Raw genomic sequence first — 17,969 nt, 5'->3', positions numbered from 1 at the left:
CACAAAGTTGATTATGTTCACATGGACATTGCGTTTTCAGCAGGAGAAACTGCAACGGACTGACTAACAATGGCTCTGACAGCCCATTGTTAGTCAGCGGTGCTAGTTTTGACCATTATGCAAACGAGTGTTTATAAGGTTTGGGAAACCCGCAGTGAGCTGAGATGAAGTCAGAATCAACTTTCTGGATGTTCAGCTGAACATTAAAGGATGCGTCCTTCATTTTTGTATGTTTTGGAAAAAGTATGTAATGAAAATATCCAAAACAAGGGCTGTCTTGCATTATGACCCCTTGAACAATCATTTAATTCAGTCTCCTTGAACCAGCTGCTTTGAATGTTAACTGTTCACACTGCTATTATTCACTGCAGTCCTATATGTGCCTCCTATGTAGTCAGCCTCCTTCACCTATTAGTAAGATAGAAAATGTGTTATCATCCATTCTGAACATTGATAAACAAAAAGCAACCCAGACTATAGACGACTCCATGCAGACGTGTGAAATGTAGAAATCTGAGATTTGAAAGTGTATTTTAACACAAACTGTGTTCTCTTCTTTAACCTGATCAAAGTGGTTTCGGTGCTAGTCAAACCAAAAGCAAAAAAACTCAGTACAAACTTTAAATTCAACACGAGACAGGAGGGTCAGGCCTCCAAGTTAAAACTCTTCTGCTTTTACATGAGTACCAGCCTGCTGTATAATAAGACCTCAGGGCCTCGTGTAAACACTTGGCCAATGAGGTGGATTTAGAAGGATGTTCCACACTAGCGGTAAAATGATATTTGGTCAATACTTTAAGAGCTGTTTGTTCTTCTAATCTCTCTCTAACTACTGCCACACAGCTCTCACTACATAACTACATACAGCTCCACCTCACTCAGTCAGGATGTCTTTTAGTAAAAGTATTTCAAGATGTAAATTTCAGTTATTTTGATGAGCTCATCTTTACCTGTGGAAGGGAATAAAGTCCGACTGATGACAAAAACAAAACAGCGAAAATCCCCTTTGGTTTGTTTCAAGCTAAGTAGGGCACAGAGAGAGTGCATAACATGTGAGTGTTTCTAAGTATATATTCTTTATGCTTTCTACTGGGCCTATTATAAGCCCGGTATTTCATTTTGTGCAGTGCACAAAGTTAAAATTTAAATTTAGTTTAGCGATATTTTCTTCACCCGTCTTTCATCCACAGCTGACCTGAATTGCTTTTTAAAGGGATTCTTACCTTCCTCTTATGTAGCACCATTTAGAGTAGAATTTAATTTTGCATTAGAGAGCTTGAAAAGGGTTTGTGATGCTTCATGCACATCTATAAATCCCATTTTAATGTTGTGTATACAGAATTTAGTGGAATACAAATAGACTACTGAGTTTATGATCCCTACTTTAAAGCTGAACATGGAGAATAAACATTCCTACGTAGACTTCATATTCAGCAATCTCATAAACTACGAATGCAATGTCAATTATTGTTTTTGGATTGTAGGTGAGCCTCTGCTCATTGAGTTCTATCAGATGTTTAGACACAGCTTATAGAAGCAAATAAGGTATTGATTTAAGCATTTTTGCCAATTTGTCCTGATGGTTTAAAATACTTCATTGGAAAAAAGACTGAAAAAAGCTAAATTAAAAAATGAGTAATTTCATCATAAATTCACTAAAAAACTTCACCAGAACTTCAGATTTGTCCGATAGCAATTGCAAGGGAAAATATACAACCTGACCCCAGTAAGTAAGACACAAGATGACACAGAATGAAAAGGAGCTAGGGTGGAGATGGGTTGCAAAGTAGCTTGCATCTGCAGGTAGGCAGGCATGTTACAGGTACTAAGCTTGACTTGGAGAAATGACAGACTTATAAAATGCTAAAGTGTACCTTATTAAAAACATCTTACCAAGGAAAGCAGAAGGTGATACTGTGCCGTTACTGCGCGAAACCATGACACTGATGCCAGTCTCCACAAATGGAACCGAAAACTCAACAACCTCTGACCTCTCTTCATTAATGGTGAGTGAGCCGATGGCCATGTCTGCCCTGTTGGACACCACCTGTAAAACAGGAGATCTGAAGTTAAACACAAAGAGCTATAAAACATTATATACAAGGTAAAAAGAACCAAGAAAAAACAGATTCACTCAAAGCTGATTCAATTTAAAAAAAAAATAATGTTTACATTTTTGCTGTATACAGATAAAAAGGAATAGACAGAAACAACAGTTTCTCATAGTCATTGTGCAGGAGAAATGCCATAACTTGGTTCTGTGTAGACCTATCATTTCAGATCAGCATGTTGTGTCTATTTATATGAGCAACACTATAACAAACAAAGTGCTTTTAATGACTTTCACAGCTACTACACACCAAGAAAACCTGATTTAAGCTGATGTCCTGTGGCAAATCTGAAAGAAGTCCAAACCCTGGAGGAAAGAAACTCTGTGTTGGCACACAAACAACACCTGTCACTTTCCAGTCACTACCAACTTGTGACTGCTGAGGATAGAAACAAAGATCAATTTGTAAACTGACAGTTTTTGCTTTCCGCCCAGCTTTCTATTCACCACAACAGACCAGAATAGCATCCTCACCAGCTTGTTGTTTTCCTAATTCACTCTCCCCTCACTTGTGAATAAGATTACAGGATACTTCAACTCCTCTAGTTGGGGGCAGCGACTCATCTCTAACCTGCAGTGGATACTCCATCATTTTACTTTTAAGAACAATGGCCTCAGATTTGGAACTGCTAATGCTTTGCACTCAGTTGCAAACCAAGCTGCAGGTCACCCAGAGAGAACCACATCATCTGCAAAAAGCAGAGCTCCTGAGACAACCAAGTCTGACACCCTCCATCCCCTGACTACTGCTAGATATTTTGTCCATAAAAATTATGAATAGAATTCTTGAAATGATTGTTCCCGGTGGAGACCGAAAACCCACCAGGAAGAATCTTGACTTTTCCTGGCAAGATCCAACCTCTCACTCTCATCAGAAAATAAGAAAGCAACAAGATGAACAGACTCTATAGGCAGTTATAGCACATAAATTTTACCTCATGCAATGCTCACTTTATCATGTAGGTTTTCCAGCCAAGCACTGGACAGTCACATTAACAGGTGGAATTTTCTTGATCGCTTCTTGGATTAGTTCTTGGAATGTAGCCAGACCAGCTCTTCTTCTTCTGGCAAATGTGTATTTTCAAAAAGCACTAACCAAAATATACCTCTTTGGTCTCAATGGTTGGCAGTTGGTAGGATAGAGCTACAATGTTATGCTCTATAACTATCTATAACTAAAACACCTTGAACAAACAGCATAGGGATCCTTTTGCCATGACTTGCAACATGAAGCTGTGCTGTGGTCCTCCTCACAGCTCCTCAGGCAGCTGTAAACGAGGCTCAGGCGGACAGAAGGTGACGAAGTCAGGGGATTCACAGCCCTGTTGGTGTTTCGCCTGGCAGGAAGCAGAGGTTACTTGACTGCAGCAGAGGGACTGTGGAGGTTAGAGGAGCTGGCTGCTGACCAGAAGTTCATTAGTCAGGTCTGGCCTGGCACCAAAAGTCTGTGAAAGACAAAAGGCTCTGCAGTCTCTCAGCAGACACAACGGAGATGCTTTTCATCAGGCTCATAAAGTAGCCTCTAAAATGTTCTTCCTCCTTATTTGTTAAAATCTTAAGCACTGATTGATACATTGTTTCACACAGTTATCAACTGTGAGAAAAAAGCATTGTATGAACTATTTGCATGTACAGCCATTTTTAATCAGTCTTCCATTTTCAAAGGCTGAAAAGTAATTGGACAATTGACTGAAAAGTTGTTCCATCATTTTTCCATGAAGGATTCTCAACTTCTACTATACCACTAATCACCAACTAGGCATTGCTGAAATAATTAAAAATCCTTTGTATTTGGTCTTTTAACTTTTTGCAAGAAACAGTAAAAGACCAAATACTGAGCGTTTAACTGGCTGCTTCTGACACTCCCACTTTCGTTAGTGCAGCAACATTCCTCTAATTAGGATTTTAATTTGTTTTAACCTCCTGCAACTGGACAACTTCAGTCACAGTTTAGCAGCTCATTTCCTGGCTGGTGCTGCAAGAGAGGCCAGTGGAACGGTCGGGTTTTAGGTTGGCAAAGGGACCAACATGAAAAACTATCTATTTCATCTTTTTATACTTAGATTAATAATGTTGATATTTACATACAATAAACTCCAATCCATTGATTGTTTTTTTTAACCTAGTAACTTTAACTTTATTGCATTATAATAATCAGTGTTGTTTCAGGAGACTGTGTTGGTAATAGATGATTATCTCCCATGTAAAATGGCATCTTACAGTTACCTCCAGTTTTGTTACTGATGTTGTTCAGATATGTCTGTAATGCAATCACTAATGATTAAATATGGTAAATTACACCTATAAAGATGGTGAAAGATGATAACTGCTACAGACGCAGCAAATCAGCAGCTGCAATAATGAAAGTTTGTGTGATACAGTTAAATCTGATTGATGCAGAGTGTTACATCTTTATTTTTTATTTCTGTTCCTTTTTCACTCCCACATCCACCCTGTTAAAGATTTATGTGTAGATAATCAGTAAAATACTGGCAGCAATGCTGCTGGTGGGTTAGCATTACAGTTCTCCAACTGTTCTCCTATCTCATGCTACTCAAATGATATCATGCTCTGAATTACAGTGCACAGCTGTATTCCTTCACTTTTTCCCCTCTGTTTGCTTATGAACAACACATTTATATTATATAGCTGTCTTTTCTTACAATTCTACTTAAAAACGTTGTATTTTTTAACTGAAGTCAGTTACAACCCAGCAAGCTCAGATGGCAACATAACAACTGCCAGCTATTACTCATCAGTTACCATGTACTGTTATCTCTTGCCAATTTTTTTGAAAAACTTTGCTGGACATTATTGGACAGTCCTCAAAATAAAGTCCAAAGTCAGCTTAATACATGGTGGGTTCAGTTATTTGAGATACAGCCAATACTTTTAACATCGAGAGTGTAATGGTATTCAAAATGTATTGCTGAGCGCAAATATACCCCAGGAAGCATATTGGTGTAAGTATTTGACAGTTTTTTTTACAGCACTATCTTACAGTCTGCTATTTGGAGTAAAATCTGCAGATACACTTGATCACAATGATGTTGACTGACTATTCAAATAAATAAAATGTAATGAATTCAAGTGTTTATAACTGTCGCACTGGAATTACTCTGTCTCTTCTCTTTTTTGCTACTTTATACTTATTGGTTAATAGATAAACCTCACAGCCACATTGTGTTCTTCAAAGAAGCACAGATGAGAGTGACCGAAAAGAAAAGAAAAACTCTATGTTCATGCCCTTTATTGCCTATGATATACATACTGAGCAAGTCAACACTCTCTGCATGAGATCAATCAACCTTCTTCTAATAAATCCAGCCAGAAACTGTTCAACCACTAAAGTTTTTTTTATTGGAAAAATAGTTTGTGAAGCCTCTGGAGACCATAAACTTCTCTAAGAGTCTGATAACGCACAGGTTTCGCACTTTTCATAACCTGTCATTAGTTGCTTCTCTGCTTGTCAAACTCAATCATTCCATGGTAATTACCCCACTTAATTCAACTTGTTAATTTCAAGATTTTTGAATACAGCGAGGTCTGAAAGCAACACCTGTGACACTTCTCTTTAGGAAGTGCTTCACTGCTGCAAGCTGCGAACAAAAATGATTATACTAGGGTGATTCACTGTAAAGGGTGAAGAAAAAAAAATAACTTTAAGAATGTAGGAAATGACTGGCTGATTGAAGGCATTCAGAGAAGAAGGTCATAATATAGGTTCTGATAGAAATGATGAAAAATAGGAAAAACTGCCCAACTATAAAGTCTTTCACTTGAGAAGCAAGGTCACTGAGGTTTCAGAATCAGAATCAGAATCAGAATACTTTATTGATCCCTGGGGGAAATTATTTTTTGTTACAGTGCTCCATTTTAAACCAACATTAAGACAAGACAGACAATACACTAACTAAGAATAGTACAATATATACATATATATACATACATACATAAGTCACTCATAGATAAATAGTTGGAAAAGAAACATGTGTAGTTGTAGCAGCAAACAGTGTGTTAAGTGGATGCGTTGTACAGGGAGATGGCCACAGGCAGGAATGATTTCCTGTGTCGTTCAGTGGTGCTTTTCGGTAATCTCAGTCTCTCACTGAACGAGCTCCTGTGACTGACCAGCATGTCATGGAGTGGGTGGGAGGTGTTATCCAACATTGTCTTTATCTTGGTTTGCTGGTTTGCTTGGTTTGCTGATGTCTGAGGGATTATACGCATTTGTCTTGGTGATATGTAACTTTGACAGGATATGATAGTTGGTTGGAATAGGATGAAATAGCAGCACAGAGGAGGAAAAGGACAAACAAATAAAAACAGTGCACTGCTGCATATTTTCAACAGAAGTGCATATGACAGGTAAAGTAAAAGAAAAAAAAAGAGGGTTCATGTGGGCGGAGCTGTCCCTGTGCACATGTGTTTGTCTGCTGCGATAATTAGGCAGCTTAATGAGTTACTTAGCAAAGCTGAGCAAGAGGCAGCTGTAATGCAAGAAAGAAGGCCACCTGCATCTCTGAGGCCTATCTGAGAATGAAGCACAGCATACACAGTCTGTCCTCACAATGTGATCACATAATAATAATATTTAGTCAGGACCAGTAGACTCCACGTTGCATATTTAAAAATTATGCTTACAGGATATCCAAAGCATTGCAGAGTAATCCAATGGTCAATAGGCCTTCAGTGTCTCAAGAAGACACCATGAGTAGGTTTGACCATGGTAAACAAAGGTAGGGGCAAATTACTGGAAAAGCATGAAGGGCAATACTCCATGCTACTGGCGTTTTCATACAACGAATATTAAAGATGTGCTCTTTTAGGAATATCTTTGGAAGCTCAGGAGTGTCAAACATTAATCATTGTTGAGAAGGATTCAGTGCACCACCATACAAATGAGACCCAACAAACCACAAAGCATTGCAGTAGTTTGAGGTCGCCCATCAAGGAGGTGCCACGGACTCTGCACTCGCCTAATCTCCATCCCATCGAACGATTACTGGAAAATGTGGAAAGCCAAATAGTCCTGGCAATGCACAAATGTTTTTGGAACGTTGTCAAATGGGATAACATGTTACAAGGTACTGCACAGACTTGTGGAGCTCATGCCAAGTCGAGTAAATGCTTATGCAAAACGACATGCAATCTTCAACCTTAGCCACCAGAAACGTATGACTTTTTCCAAAACTGTCTTCATTTGTATGAAATAAAACTGCCCTCACAAAGTCCACACACACAAATACACATAGACTGTGATAATTTGCATTCCCATGTTTAACTCCATGTTAAACCAACTTCATTCATCCAGCCGCCGCAGGGGGGACTGGCATCACAGAAACACCATGGTATCTGCCAAGACACACATGGTCATGTACAAGCAATCTCACAGTCTGCATTGTCCCTCTCTCTCTCTCTCTCTCTCACACACTCACACTTACACACACACTTCTCCAGCACTAATCTTTCTGACAGACTCCCTCCATATTTCCTCGCTCCGTCTTCGATTCAGGTCCAATCCTCTCTCTCAATGGGTCACGTTTTAAAAGGTTTGAAGCAGGATAAAAAGAATTTCACAGGAGCCCTCGAATCAAACCCCTTTTTGTAAACACAACAAAAGAAAGAAAAACAGAGTAGGAAAAATGATAGCAGCACTCTGTACTGGGAAAACGGAGAATTAAAAACATAACTACAATATCTTACTGAGACACACAAAAAAGGGTCATGGTGTGTTTGTGAGCCGGGCTGCGAAATTTTAGAACACACTCCCAGAGGAAATGCTGTGTGCAAGCTGGATCTTTTTGCTACTGAGCACACATTTTTATAAACTTCCACTTTATCTCTCCCACATGCTGCTATTTGCATTCTGTCAGAGAGTGACAAGAGTTACATACAAGTTATTTACTTGTGCGTTAAATACAAACACCCTTGAACAGAACATAAATAGCTTTGCTAAGGAAAAGAACTGATGGCAAAAATGTAGTACAAATTTATACTTTTCTTTTTTCATGCAAGAGTTAAACAAAACAAAATATTATGCTTTGTTTTAAACAAATAAGGGATCAAATTTATTCATTTCAACAAGGAGAAACCAAGCACACAGCTGTCACTCAGAAAACTCGGGTTCTTATGCTTATGAAACAACATATAAAACTCCTAAATTATCACGATGAAGATTATTGACTCAGTATCATGCCTACTATTACAGGTAGCAGTGTGGTCCTAACCTGAATAAGAGACTGGACAAATGAGTGGATAAATGCATAGATGGGCCAGCCTATTCTAGTGTCTATCACTGTGTAATTTTAGTCAACACCCTGTAATCAGAAGCATGTCATCTATATGCTGGTTGAGTCAGTCCTCTGCTTAGACCATAAAAACCTCGGTGTCTCCTAAATGTAGAGATGTTTACAACAGCAGTGCCTGTTTCCTGTTGTCCTGCTAGGCTGGCTCCACCTTTTACACAGATGTCGAACCAACATTGTGAAAAGATCTCCTGCCGACTTAACGGCAGCGCAACATTGCCCACATCCCCCCTGGTCCTACAAATAACAGGCAGCATACAAGAGGTTTCGAAGGCTTACCTCTCCTACCATGCCGTTCCACTCCCCGTCAATGTTTTTCCCATGCCTCCCATTTGTCACCAGGTAAAGGTCATAGGTGAAGCCTACAATCTTGGCGAGGCGCTTTAGTACATCGATGCAGAACCCTTTACAGCAGTGCTTCATGGGTCTAACACCATCCACCACCAAACTGAGGAGATGATGAGAGAAAGGTGACATAGTTAAAACACTCTCTTAAAAACATGTTGTAAGTTTGTTTTTCAGGTCACTTTGATCTAAACAAGGTTCTTTTCTGTTAAAGAAATTGAAAATGAAAGAAGTGAGGTTCTTGGGGAGTGAGAAAATGAGCATATGTTCTCCCCCTGAGGTGCTCATAACGGAGGAAGAACTAAAAGCTGAGGAAGGCGAGGAAGGTGTGAATTATTATCGAGGGACTGTGAGTGGATCGATACCGACAGTTTGGCTGTTGTGTATGGGGAAGCAACGCTCGACAGGTCAGACAGTTCAGGAGGAAAAAGTGTTGCGTTATTAAAATGGAAATAAACTCATTTTTTTCTAATTTAAGGAAACAAATTTCCTGCAAAGACCTTCAAATGTCTCCCTTCTCCCTTGCTTCATACAGCAAACACTTGACCAAAGCACCATGCACATCTATATGGACATATGGGAATCCAAGTACATTTAGATGACTATCAGTCAAGTGGCTTCTGTGCCCTCCATCAGCTCTTTACAGCTCGTGGCCATTTGATGGTCCTTATGTCACTTAGCTATGGCCCCCTCTTGGCTCTGTTCTCTAACAATGCAGAATGTGCATTTGGCAGTCTTAACTGACAAAACAAGGTCAAACCCACAAGATTGAAATATTTAACTCCTCTTTACGTTTGTATAGATTATAACATTATTATTAAAGAAACTGTTAAAATATGTTTGTGAAATCTAAATGGTTTTGTTTGTTTATTTTTTTAGAAAGTCAGTATTTGGTATGATTGTCTTGACTCTTCAACTCTTCCTGAGCTCTTTTAGGCAAACTTTCACATAATTGCTTTGTTCAGGAATTGTTCTTCAGGCTTCTGGAAGGACATTTAAAGCTCTTCTTTGGACACTGCTAATGTTTGTCCTGTTATCTGTCAAAATGACCCTACATTGCTTCAATAACGTTGAGATCCAGGCTCTAGGGCAGGGATGTCCACCTCCAGGCCTCGAGGGCCAGTGTCCTGCAGGTTTTAGACATCACCCTGGGTCAACAGACCTGAATCAAATGATTAGTTCATTACAGGCCTCTGGAGAACTTCAAGACATGTTGAGGAGGTCATTTAGCCATTTAAATCAGCTGTGTTGGATCAAGCACACATCTAAAACCTGCAGGACACCGGCCCTTGAGGCCTGGAGGTGGACATCCCTGCTCTAGGGAGACCATTCAATGGCTCATAGTGTGTGTTTTTCTATACAGGTATGTGTTTGAAGCACTGGCAGTCATTTTGGCATCATCGTCATACTGAAAAATCAAGCTGTGGCCAATCAGATGCCTTCCAGATGGCCCTGCATGGCGGATCAAAATCTGCTGGCACTTTTCTGCATTTATAACTCCATCAATTTTTACAAGATCCCCAAAACCACTGACTGAAATGTAGCTCCAAACTATAATTGAGCCTCCGTGTGATTTGATCTTGGCTGTAGACACTCAGAGTTGTATCTCTCTCCTAACTTCCTCCAAAACAAATTGACAATTTGAACTGAAACTTTTTTTGTCAGTAATTTTGTGTCAGCATTCCTCACTCTTGCTTATGAATGGCTTCTTGACAATCACCCTTCCATTTCTGATTAGGCTACTATGTGAATCATGTCGAGATGCATTTCTTAGGTCCTGTCTCAGATCTTTGTTGAATCTTTCTTCCCTATTTCTTAAACACATGACATTCAGGCACTGTTCATCTCCTGTATATTTTCTGTGCTGTGTGATTCATTGGTCAGTGTTCCTCTGGTCAAGTACAATGACTGAATATCTACAGTTCTGTTGCTCAAGATCCTTTTACAGTACAGTTCATTTTTTGTGCATGTTATTTTTCAAGGCATTTTACAGGAGCGATGTGACACTGAAAAAGGACAAGTAACGTGTTGAGAAAAATACAGTTGCATTTTAGTGCCTGCTTGTGCTCAGGTATTTTTTGTGTGTTTATTTTAAAAACTGAGCAAACAACCGTGACCTTGGTGGTGATCACAGGAGAAAATAAAAGGAAAAACAACTTCGCAAACACAGTGCAGCAGATCAAGGGTGCTGTGACAGGTGAAGAAAAACGATAGCAAATCAGCCAAACAGAAAATGCTTATATGTGTAATTAAAAAAAGAAAAATGAGAGTAAGAAGCAAGTATAGAAATGCATATAATGGAAAGTAATAAAAAGAAGTGGGTTGATTAGTAAAGGAGCAAACTTGACTCTCAGCCAAAATAATTGATGGAGGATGAACTTGTTATCTCTCTGTTGGCCAAGTCATATACTGGCAGGAAGGAAGCTTATCTGGGATAGACAAGGGGTGCAGAACACACACACACACACACACACACACACACACACACACACACACACACACACACACACACACACACACACACACACACACACACACACAGTTAGAGACATGCCCAATTTCTGCAGGACAAGAAAAGATTAACCTGCCTTTACTTTGCTTCTTCCATCATACTTCTATTAAAAAGCTGTAAGAAATCCATGTTTCTTTCAACACGTTTTAATCTGATGTCAACTAACTTCATACATATACACACACAGAGAGACAGAGACACAAATGTATTTTCTCAAATTCAGCCAAAATAATTCAGCTGTTTTCTATTCTTTAATCTACTGGTCGCAGAAGGTAAGCCTTTCTTTAAACCTTTTTCTGTATGTACACTCCACCTGGAAACGATAACGATTTACTGTCCTGTTCTTTGATGTGTGGCCAGACAGCTCAATTTTACAATGGATTAAGGCAAAGGTCCTTGTGGTTTCAGGATGGTCTTTATCTAACAACTTTTTGAAACTTCTTTCCCACTCTCTACTACCGTTTGCCAGCTGATAAGAGCTCAGAGAAAATAACACAAGGAGAAAACACATTATGTACTGAAGCACCTCTTGTTGTAACAATCTTGATGTATTTGCTGATAGAAAATTGGGGTATCTAGTCTTCTGTTTTTTTTCAGCTTATGGCCAAACAACAGGTCATCTTGCGTTGCCACCTATTTCAAATTGTTACAAAAACATATTGCAACTCTATTTCTATTTGTTTTCATAGCAATTACTTTGTTTTTCATATTTTTGCGTATACCTATGGTGGTTCTTGGAGGTCAAACAAGAACCAGCAAATGGGAAAAAAAACATCAAAAGCTAAAAATAAATAAATAAACGGATAAACAAAAGGACTCAGTAAACACAACAGAAGTGAGTTTGAGGAGAAAATAATATGATGGGGAAAAAACTAACTGCAAACATATATCATCAGTATTATTTGAATTATGCAAAAAGAACAGAATATTCTTGCATTTTTTTTCTCGCTCACAACACCAACAAACATTCTTTGAAGTGCAATCTGTTGCATGTTTCAGCTTCTGCAGCTGTTTTGTGATGCTGTTGTCTTTTTAACTTCTATTTTTTGTATGCTTTTGCAATATTTTCCTATTTGCTGATGTTGTTGTAAGTTGCAGTGCACCTGACGTCTCAGGGCCACCGTACATCCCATATATGATCTCTCTCTGTGAGCCAAACCAAAGGTTTCACCCCTGCAGTGATGAAGACAGACGTGCACATTTTCAGGCTAAAGATGGATTTTTGGATGCTATGAATAACCATTTAATTTGTGGAGTTTTTAGAAGTGTTTTTTAGTTGTGTTTATTGTTTAGAAGATTGCTTTTCTGTACATAAATCATATGAACTAAAATACCATCTCAACCAGTTTTTATACATGCATGAAACCCAAACATTTTGACATTACCAGCTAGAGCAGCGTATGAGAATGTAAATGACAGATTGTACATGAAATGGTGTTTAACTGAGCAATTATGCATGTCTTGTTCATACCCATGAGAGAACAGCACATTACATTTTTTAACAAAATCACAGTGATCTGATGTTTCCTCATTCCTAGCTACCAGTAGGAAAACTGAGCCCAGAGTCGTATGTATTCCCTCTACTTGTGAGGAATGGCAATTCCAAATGTTCTCCTGATCTCATGTGGAGTTGATGTGTGGAAACAGCTAGACACTTGAATAATTGAATATTTTTTTGCAATGTAATGAATGGATTATTTGATGTTTTCACTTCTCTGTTCGTCCATCCAGGGGTGGTGGCTGTGAATTACCTGGAGTTAACGGGCATGCGGCAGGGTACAGAGTCCCGGATGCAGGAGCCAGTGCCTGGGTCAGCAGGTTCCACTATGACAAAGGGCCTCTCCTCCAATGTGACCACTCGAAGATGTTGGGAGTCATCCAGGGGCTTCAAGAAAGAGCCATAGCGAGACCAGGGGTGATACCGTAGTCGCAGGTGTCCATTCTCCCACCAGCCAACCTGTAGAGCATTCAAACCCACAATCAGCTAATTTCAGGACATGTAGCTGCAAACATCTGGTCACTTCTATATTTGTATGTTGGTTTAAAATATAGTGCAATATAATTAGAAAATGTTTAAGTTCCTTGTTCACGTCATCTCTAAGACTGAGACTGGGTGCCTTATGTTGAAAACTCATTTCAAGCAGCTGGTATAGAATAGAATAGAATAGAATAGAATAGCCTTTATTGTCATTGTACAGAGTACAACGAAATTGGAGTGCCACTCCCTTGGTGCAAGTTTCAATAATAAATATAAATGTAAAATATAAAAAGTACAAAAAAACCAATCGTAAGTACTCAAACAATAGTATGTACAATATATACAGGATAGCAGCATTAATATAATGACAGTATGAATAGCAGCATAATATAATGACAGTGACGGTATGGAATAGGTTCAATTGTTTTTGTGCTTATTTACTATGGTGATAGCTCTGGGAAAGAAGCTATCCCTGAATCTGTTTGTCCTGGTTTTATGTGACCTGTACCGTCGGCCTGACGGTAATAGTTCAAACAGTTGGTTGCTGGGGTGAGAGTGGTCCTTGATGATATTGCCAGCTCTGCTGAGGTACCGAAAGTTTGCAGTGACCTCCAGGCTGGGCAGAGAGCAGCCAGTGATCTTCTGGGCTGTGTTGATGACCCTCTGCAGTACTTTCCTGTCTGCAGCTGAGCACCCTGCATACCATGTTGTTATGCCGTACGTTAGGATGCTCTCTATGGTGGCTCTGTAAAATGTCACCAGCAGCCTCTCCTCCAGGTTGTTCCTCCTGAGCACTCTCAGAAAGTGGAGACGCTGCTGGGCCTTTTTAACCACCGCTGTAGTATTTGCAGTCCAGGAGAGGTCATCAGATATCTGCACGCCCAGAAACCTCATGGAGTGTACCCTCTCCACACAGCTCCCGTGAATGTAAAGTGGGGCCGGGTCTGCTCTGCCCTTCCTGAAGTCCAAGATGAGTTCTTTAGTTTTCGTGGTGTTCAGTTGGAGGTTGTTAACTGAACACCACTCAGTCAGTCTGTTGACCTCATCTCTGTAGTCCGACTCATCCCCCCTTGAGATGAGTCCAACCACTGTGGTGTCATCCGCGAACTTTATGATGGTGTTTGAGAGATGGGTAGGGGAGCAGTCGGATGTGTAGAGCGTAAACAGGAGGGGACTCAAAACACATCCTTGTGGAGATCCGGTGCTGAGTGTGATGGTGCTGGACCGGTGGGGGCCGAGTCTGACAGACTGTGGTCTATTTGTCAGGAAGTCCTTGATCCAGAGGCAGATGGGGGTGGAGAGTCCCAGGTGAGACAGTTTCTGGACCAGGATCTCCGGGATGATATGATTGAATGCTGAGCTGAAGTCCAGAAAGAGCATTCTCACATAGCTTCCTCGGTGCTCCAGGTGACTCAGCGCAGTGTGGAGCGCTATGGTGATAGCGTCCTCGGTGGAACGATTTGTCCTGTAGGCAAATTGGTGGGGGTCCAGAGTGGGAGGCAGACCGGCCCTGATGTGCTGACAGACCAGTCTCTCAAAGCACTTCATCACTACAGGCGTAAGTATAAAGACGCTGCTACAGCTAATGACAAAAACTGAGAGTTCAAGCTTGGACTGATTGAGAAAAGCTTTGCCTTCCAGGTTTGCTCCTTCTTTGCCAGCATTAGTGCTGACCCCGCATCAAATGAGCCTCTTCATCTCATGCTTTATTTTACCACAGTGTCTCTGGTAAACAAGAACCAATGTTAATCCCACTTTTCCACAGTTTTTCCTTTTGCCTTGTATATTCGCACATACATGGAAACTGAGCGTCAGCTGAAGGTTGAGGAGGCCGACAGAACATCATATTCAAAAAGAAGAGCTTCTCAAACCAGACACCCTGCTTACACCGTTTACTTTCTCAGATCCCATCTCTAAAGATTATTGTGTAGTTCAAATAGAGCTGGAAACACAGGTCATCTATGACAAAATGCAACCATTTCTGACTTTGTGTGAATGACACAGTAAAGTCTGTTTTAAAAATCTGGGCATGTCCGATGTATTATATTTCCCTCCAGTCTTTGGATGCACAAAGTAGCTATTCAGAAGTAGCTAGTGCTTATCTGCCATTGTTCATGTTAGTTGAGTTGTTACTTGCAGTCAGTTGAATAGTGTTTGTATACATTTGTGCTGTCATTATGAACTGAATTTTATAACAGAGTTTGAAACTGTATTCGTGCTACTATCCTGTGTGCATCCATTGTAGGGCTGTGCGATATGACCAAAATCTCATATCCATATAAGAATTCTATCGTCCCAACGATATAAATCACAAAAATGTAACATTTTCTGTAAATTCTGTGACTCTCGGGCAGCTCGACTTGCAGGAAGTGTTTCCAGCTGCGTGTCATGTGGAGTCCAGTGTTTTAACAGATGCATGAAACTATATATTTTTAGACATAAGTTGTAATGGCCGCTGTTTTCTTTGTGAGTATTTATTACACGGCGTGCTGCGGGGAAAAGCCTGTTCTAACGTTTGAGTCTAAGGTTTATTTTTTAGCACCTGGCGGCTCTTTTTTAATTCTCATCCGTAAATAATCTGCTCTTTCACGTGATTCAGTTTATTTTGAAAAGTCTCAACAGGATCTTGAGCTTTATTGTGAAAGGTTTATGTGGAACATAAACAAGCGGACACGCGATGGTGTTTTTGTCGTTGTTGCTAACCACAACACATAAAAACAGGCGCTTGTCCGTCCATAGTGTGGTTATATTAAATATAAGAGAAAGAGAGAACTTCAAAATTAATATAGCCACTACAGTGACCATCAAAACGATGAAAAAATATTGCTGTAAACAGTTTATTTTGTGACACCACGAAACAAACGACAGCATAAAATGAAACGATAGACGTTTTTATATTGTCATCCGATATATATCGTTATATCGAACAGCCCTACTCCATTGAGTGTGTGAGCCCAGTGTCTATATTTTAAATGCAGCATTTCAAATAAAAAATAATATTTCAAATCAGATAATTTATAAACAAAGACAAAGTTAGTTCATTTTGTCAATAACGGGCCTTTTATCACAAACCAAAAATGTTATCTGTGTCTCTGATTTGAATTTCTGTACCCTTTCCATAGAGAAACACTTTTTTTTTTCTTTTTTATTCTCCTTGGAAGTTTTACAAAAGCTACAGCTTGTATCAATGTCTAAATTGAATTTGCTTTGAAGATAATCTTTAGAAGGATAAATTCTGTGTATTAATTTATAAGAAATATCTTTAATTTTGTTGGTAATTAAAAACTGATTAGGGAGTCTCCAAACTTCGTTCCAGAAAAAAAATGACATATGGTAGCGTGGTTATGGTACTCTGAAATAAAGATCTGATAGATTTATTGTTGTCTTTAGATTGCTTAGAAAAGCAAATCTTGCCAACAAAAGTTTGTATGGGAGATGCCAACGGCCTGTGGAATGAAGTGATATTAGGTTGATTCTTTTTTTTTTTTTTTTTTTTTTTTTTTTCTAAATGACATCAGAAACAGCAGTATGCGACATTACGTGATGGCAGAGCTTCAGTTCATCCTTTGTCATTTTTTTTTTTTTAATAAATAGGACAGGGGGAATGAATGAGAGAAAGAGGGGGAGAGAAAGAAAGAAAACCAAAGGGGAGAAGAGACGGTGAGAAGGGGGGGGGAAGAGAGAGAGAGAAAAAAAAAAAAAAGAACTCCTGGGTCACCTGTATGGAGAAAAAAAACAAACAAACAAAAAAAACAAACAGAGGAGACAGCAAACAACAAAGAGCAACATAATAATAGAGAAAACAAAGCACCATCACAATAAACTAGCTAGTCATAGATATCAGTATTTACTAAATAATAAACGATATTGTGCAGCACGCAAGATAGACAGCGCACAGTGTGCTTTGAGGCAGCAGCCAAGAAAGCTTTAGTCCGCGTCTGTGAATACCCATGTGTGCATACCTGTGTGGATCAGCATGCTTGCATTCCAAAGGTTTCTCCATGTAATGATCTGCTAGGGAGTGTGGGGGGGCCACAGCCCCGTCCTCCAGGGTGTGAAGCGGGTATGGAGGAGATCAAAACTCCAGACATCCAGAGGCCCCCAGAACACAAGAGACCATGGAAGACCAACAGAGGGGCAGCCGCGCCACTGTTCCAGTAAGAGCTGAGGAGAGTCCCAGATGAGAGCTCGCCCAGCAGCCGCGGAGCAGAAGTCAGGGGGAGTTGCAGTGACGCGCCCGTGAGCTCCGCCGGCCCCCAGCTGTGCCTGAGTGACCGAGCCCCAGGCCGAGAGGCCGGGGGCACCCCACCTCCAAAGGGGCCCGAGCGAGCCCCAGGCCCCGACAAGCGGCCGCCAAGGAGTGAGCCGGTGTGTACCCGGACGCCCACCCCCAGACACAAAGAACCACCAACACACCGACACCTGAGGGAGTCCGCCACCGGCAGGGGAAGTGGTGGTGGGTGGAGATAGGCCTCCAAACCTTGGAGGGCCTGAGGTGTCCCCAGAGAGGTGGCGTCTGATACCCAACCTGACATATAGACACAGACATACAGGCACACACAGACACAAACATCCATTCCCACCCTCATGCTCTCATATGCACTCACTCCACACTCAACCAACGTGGAGACAGACATAAAGAGACGCTGTACACACGATCACACTCCCCAAGCGTACTCTACAAACCGGGTCTAGGTACCCTTGCCCCTGGAGGGG

The 17,969-nt window shown here is 40.4% G+C and overlaps 1 protein-coding gene across 1 annotated transcript in view; it reads right to left on the bottom strand.

Annotated features, from left to right (window-relative positions):
• grin2da (glutamate receptor, ionotropic, N-methyl D-aspartate 2D, a) overlaps positions 1-17,969 on the bottom strand; it is a 162,268-nt gene that overhangs the window by 61,410 nt on the left and 82,889 nt on the right. The window contains exons 8-10 of the mRNA XM_080864011.1: positions 13,027-13,232; positions 8,698-8,866; positions 1,894-2,047 (exon numbers count right to left, since the gene is read on the bottom strand). Of these exons, the coding sequence (XP_080720137.1) occupies positions 1,894-2,047; positions 8,698-8,866; positions 13,027-13,232 (529 nt within the window). The remainder of the gene's footprint in view (positions 1-1,893; positions 2,048-8,697; positions 8,867-13,026; positions 13,233-17,969) is intronic.

Source organism: Rhamphochromis sp. 'chilingali' (genome assembly GCF_963969265.1).
Source record: "Rhamphochromis sp. 'chilingali' genome assembly, chromosome: 17".
In the NCBI taxonomy this organism is placed as follows: Eukaryota; Metazoa; Chordata; class Actinopteri; order Cichliformes; family Cichlidae; genus Rhamphochromis; species Rhamphochromis sp. 'chilingali'.
The sequence above is the reverse complement of the archived record's forward strand: the minus strand, read 5'-3'. Positions and strand labels throughout refer to the sequence as shown.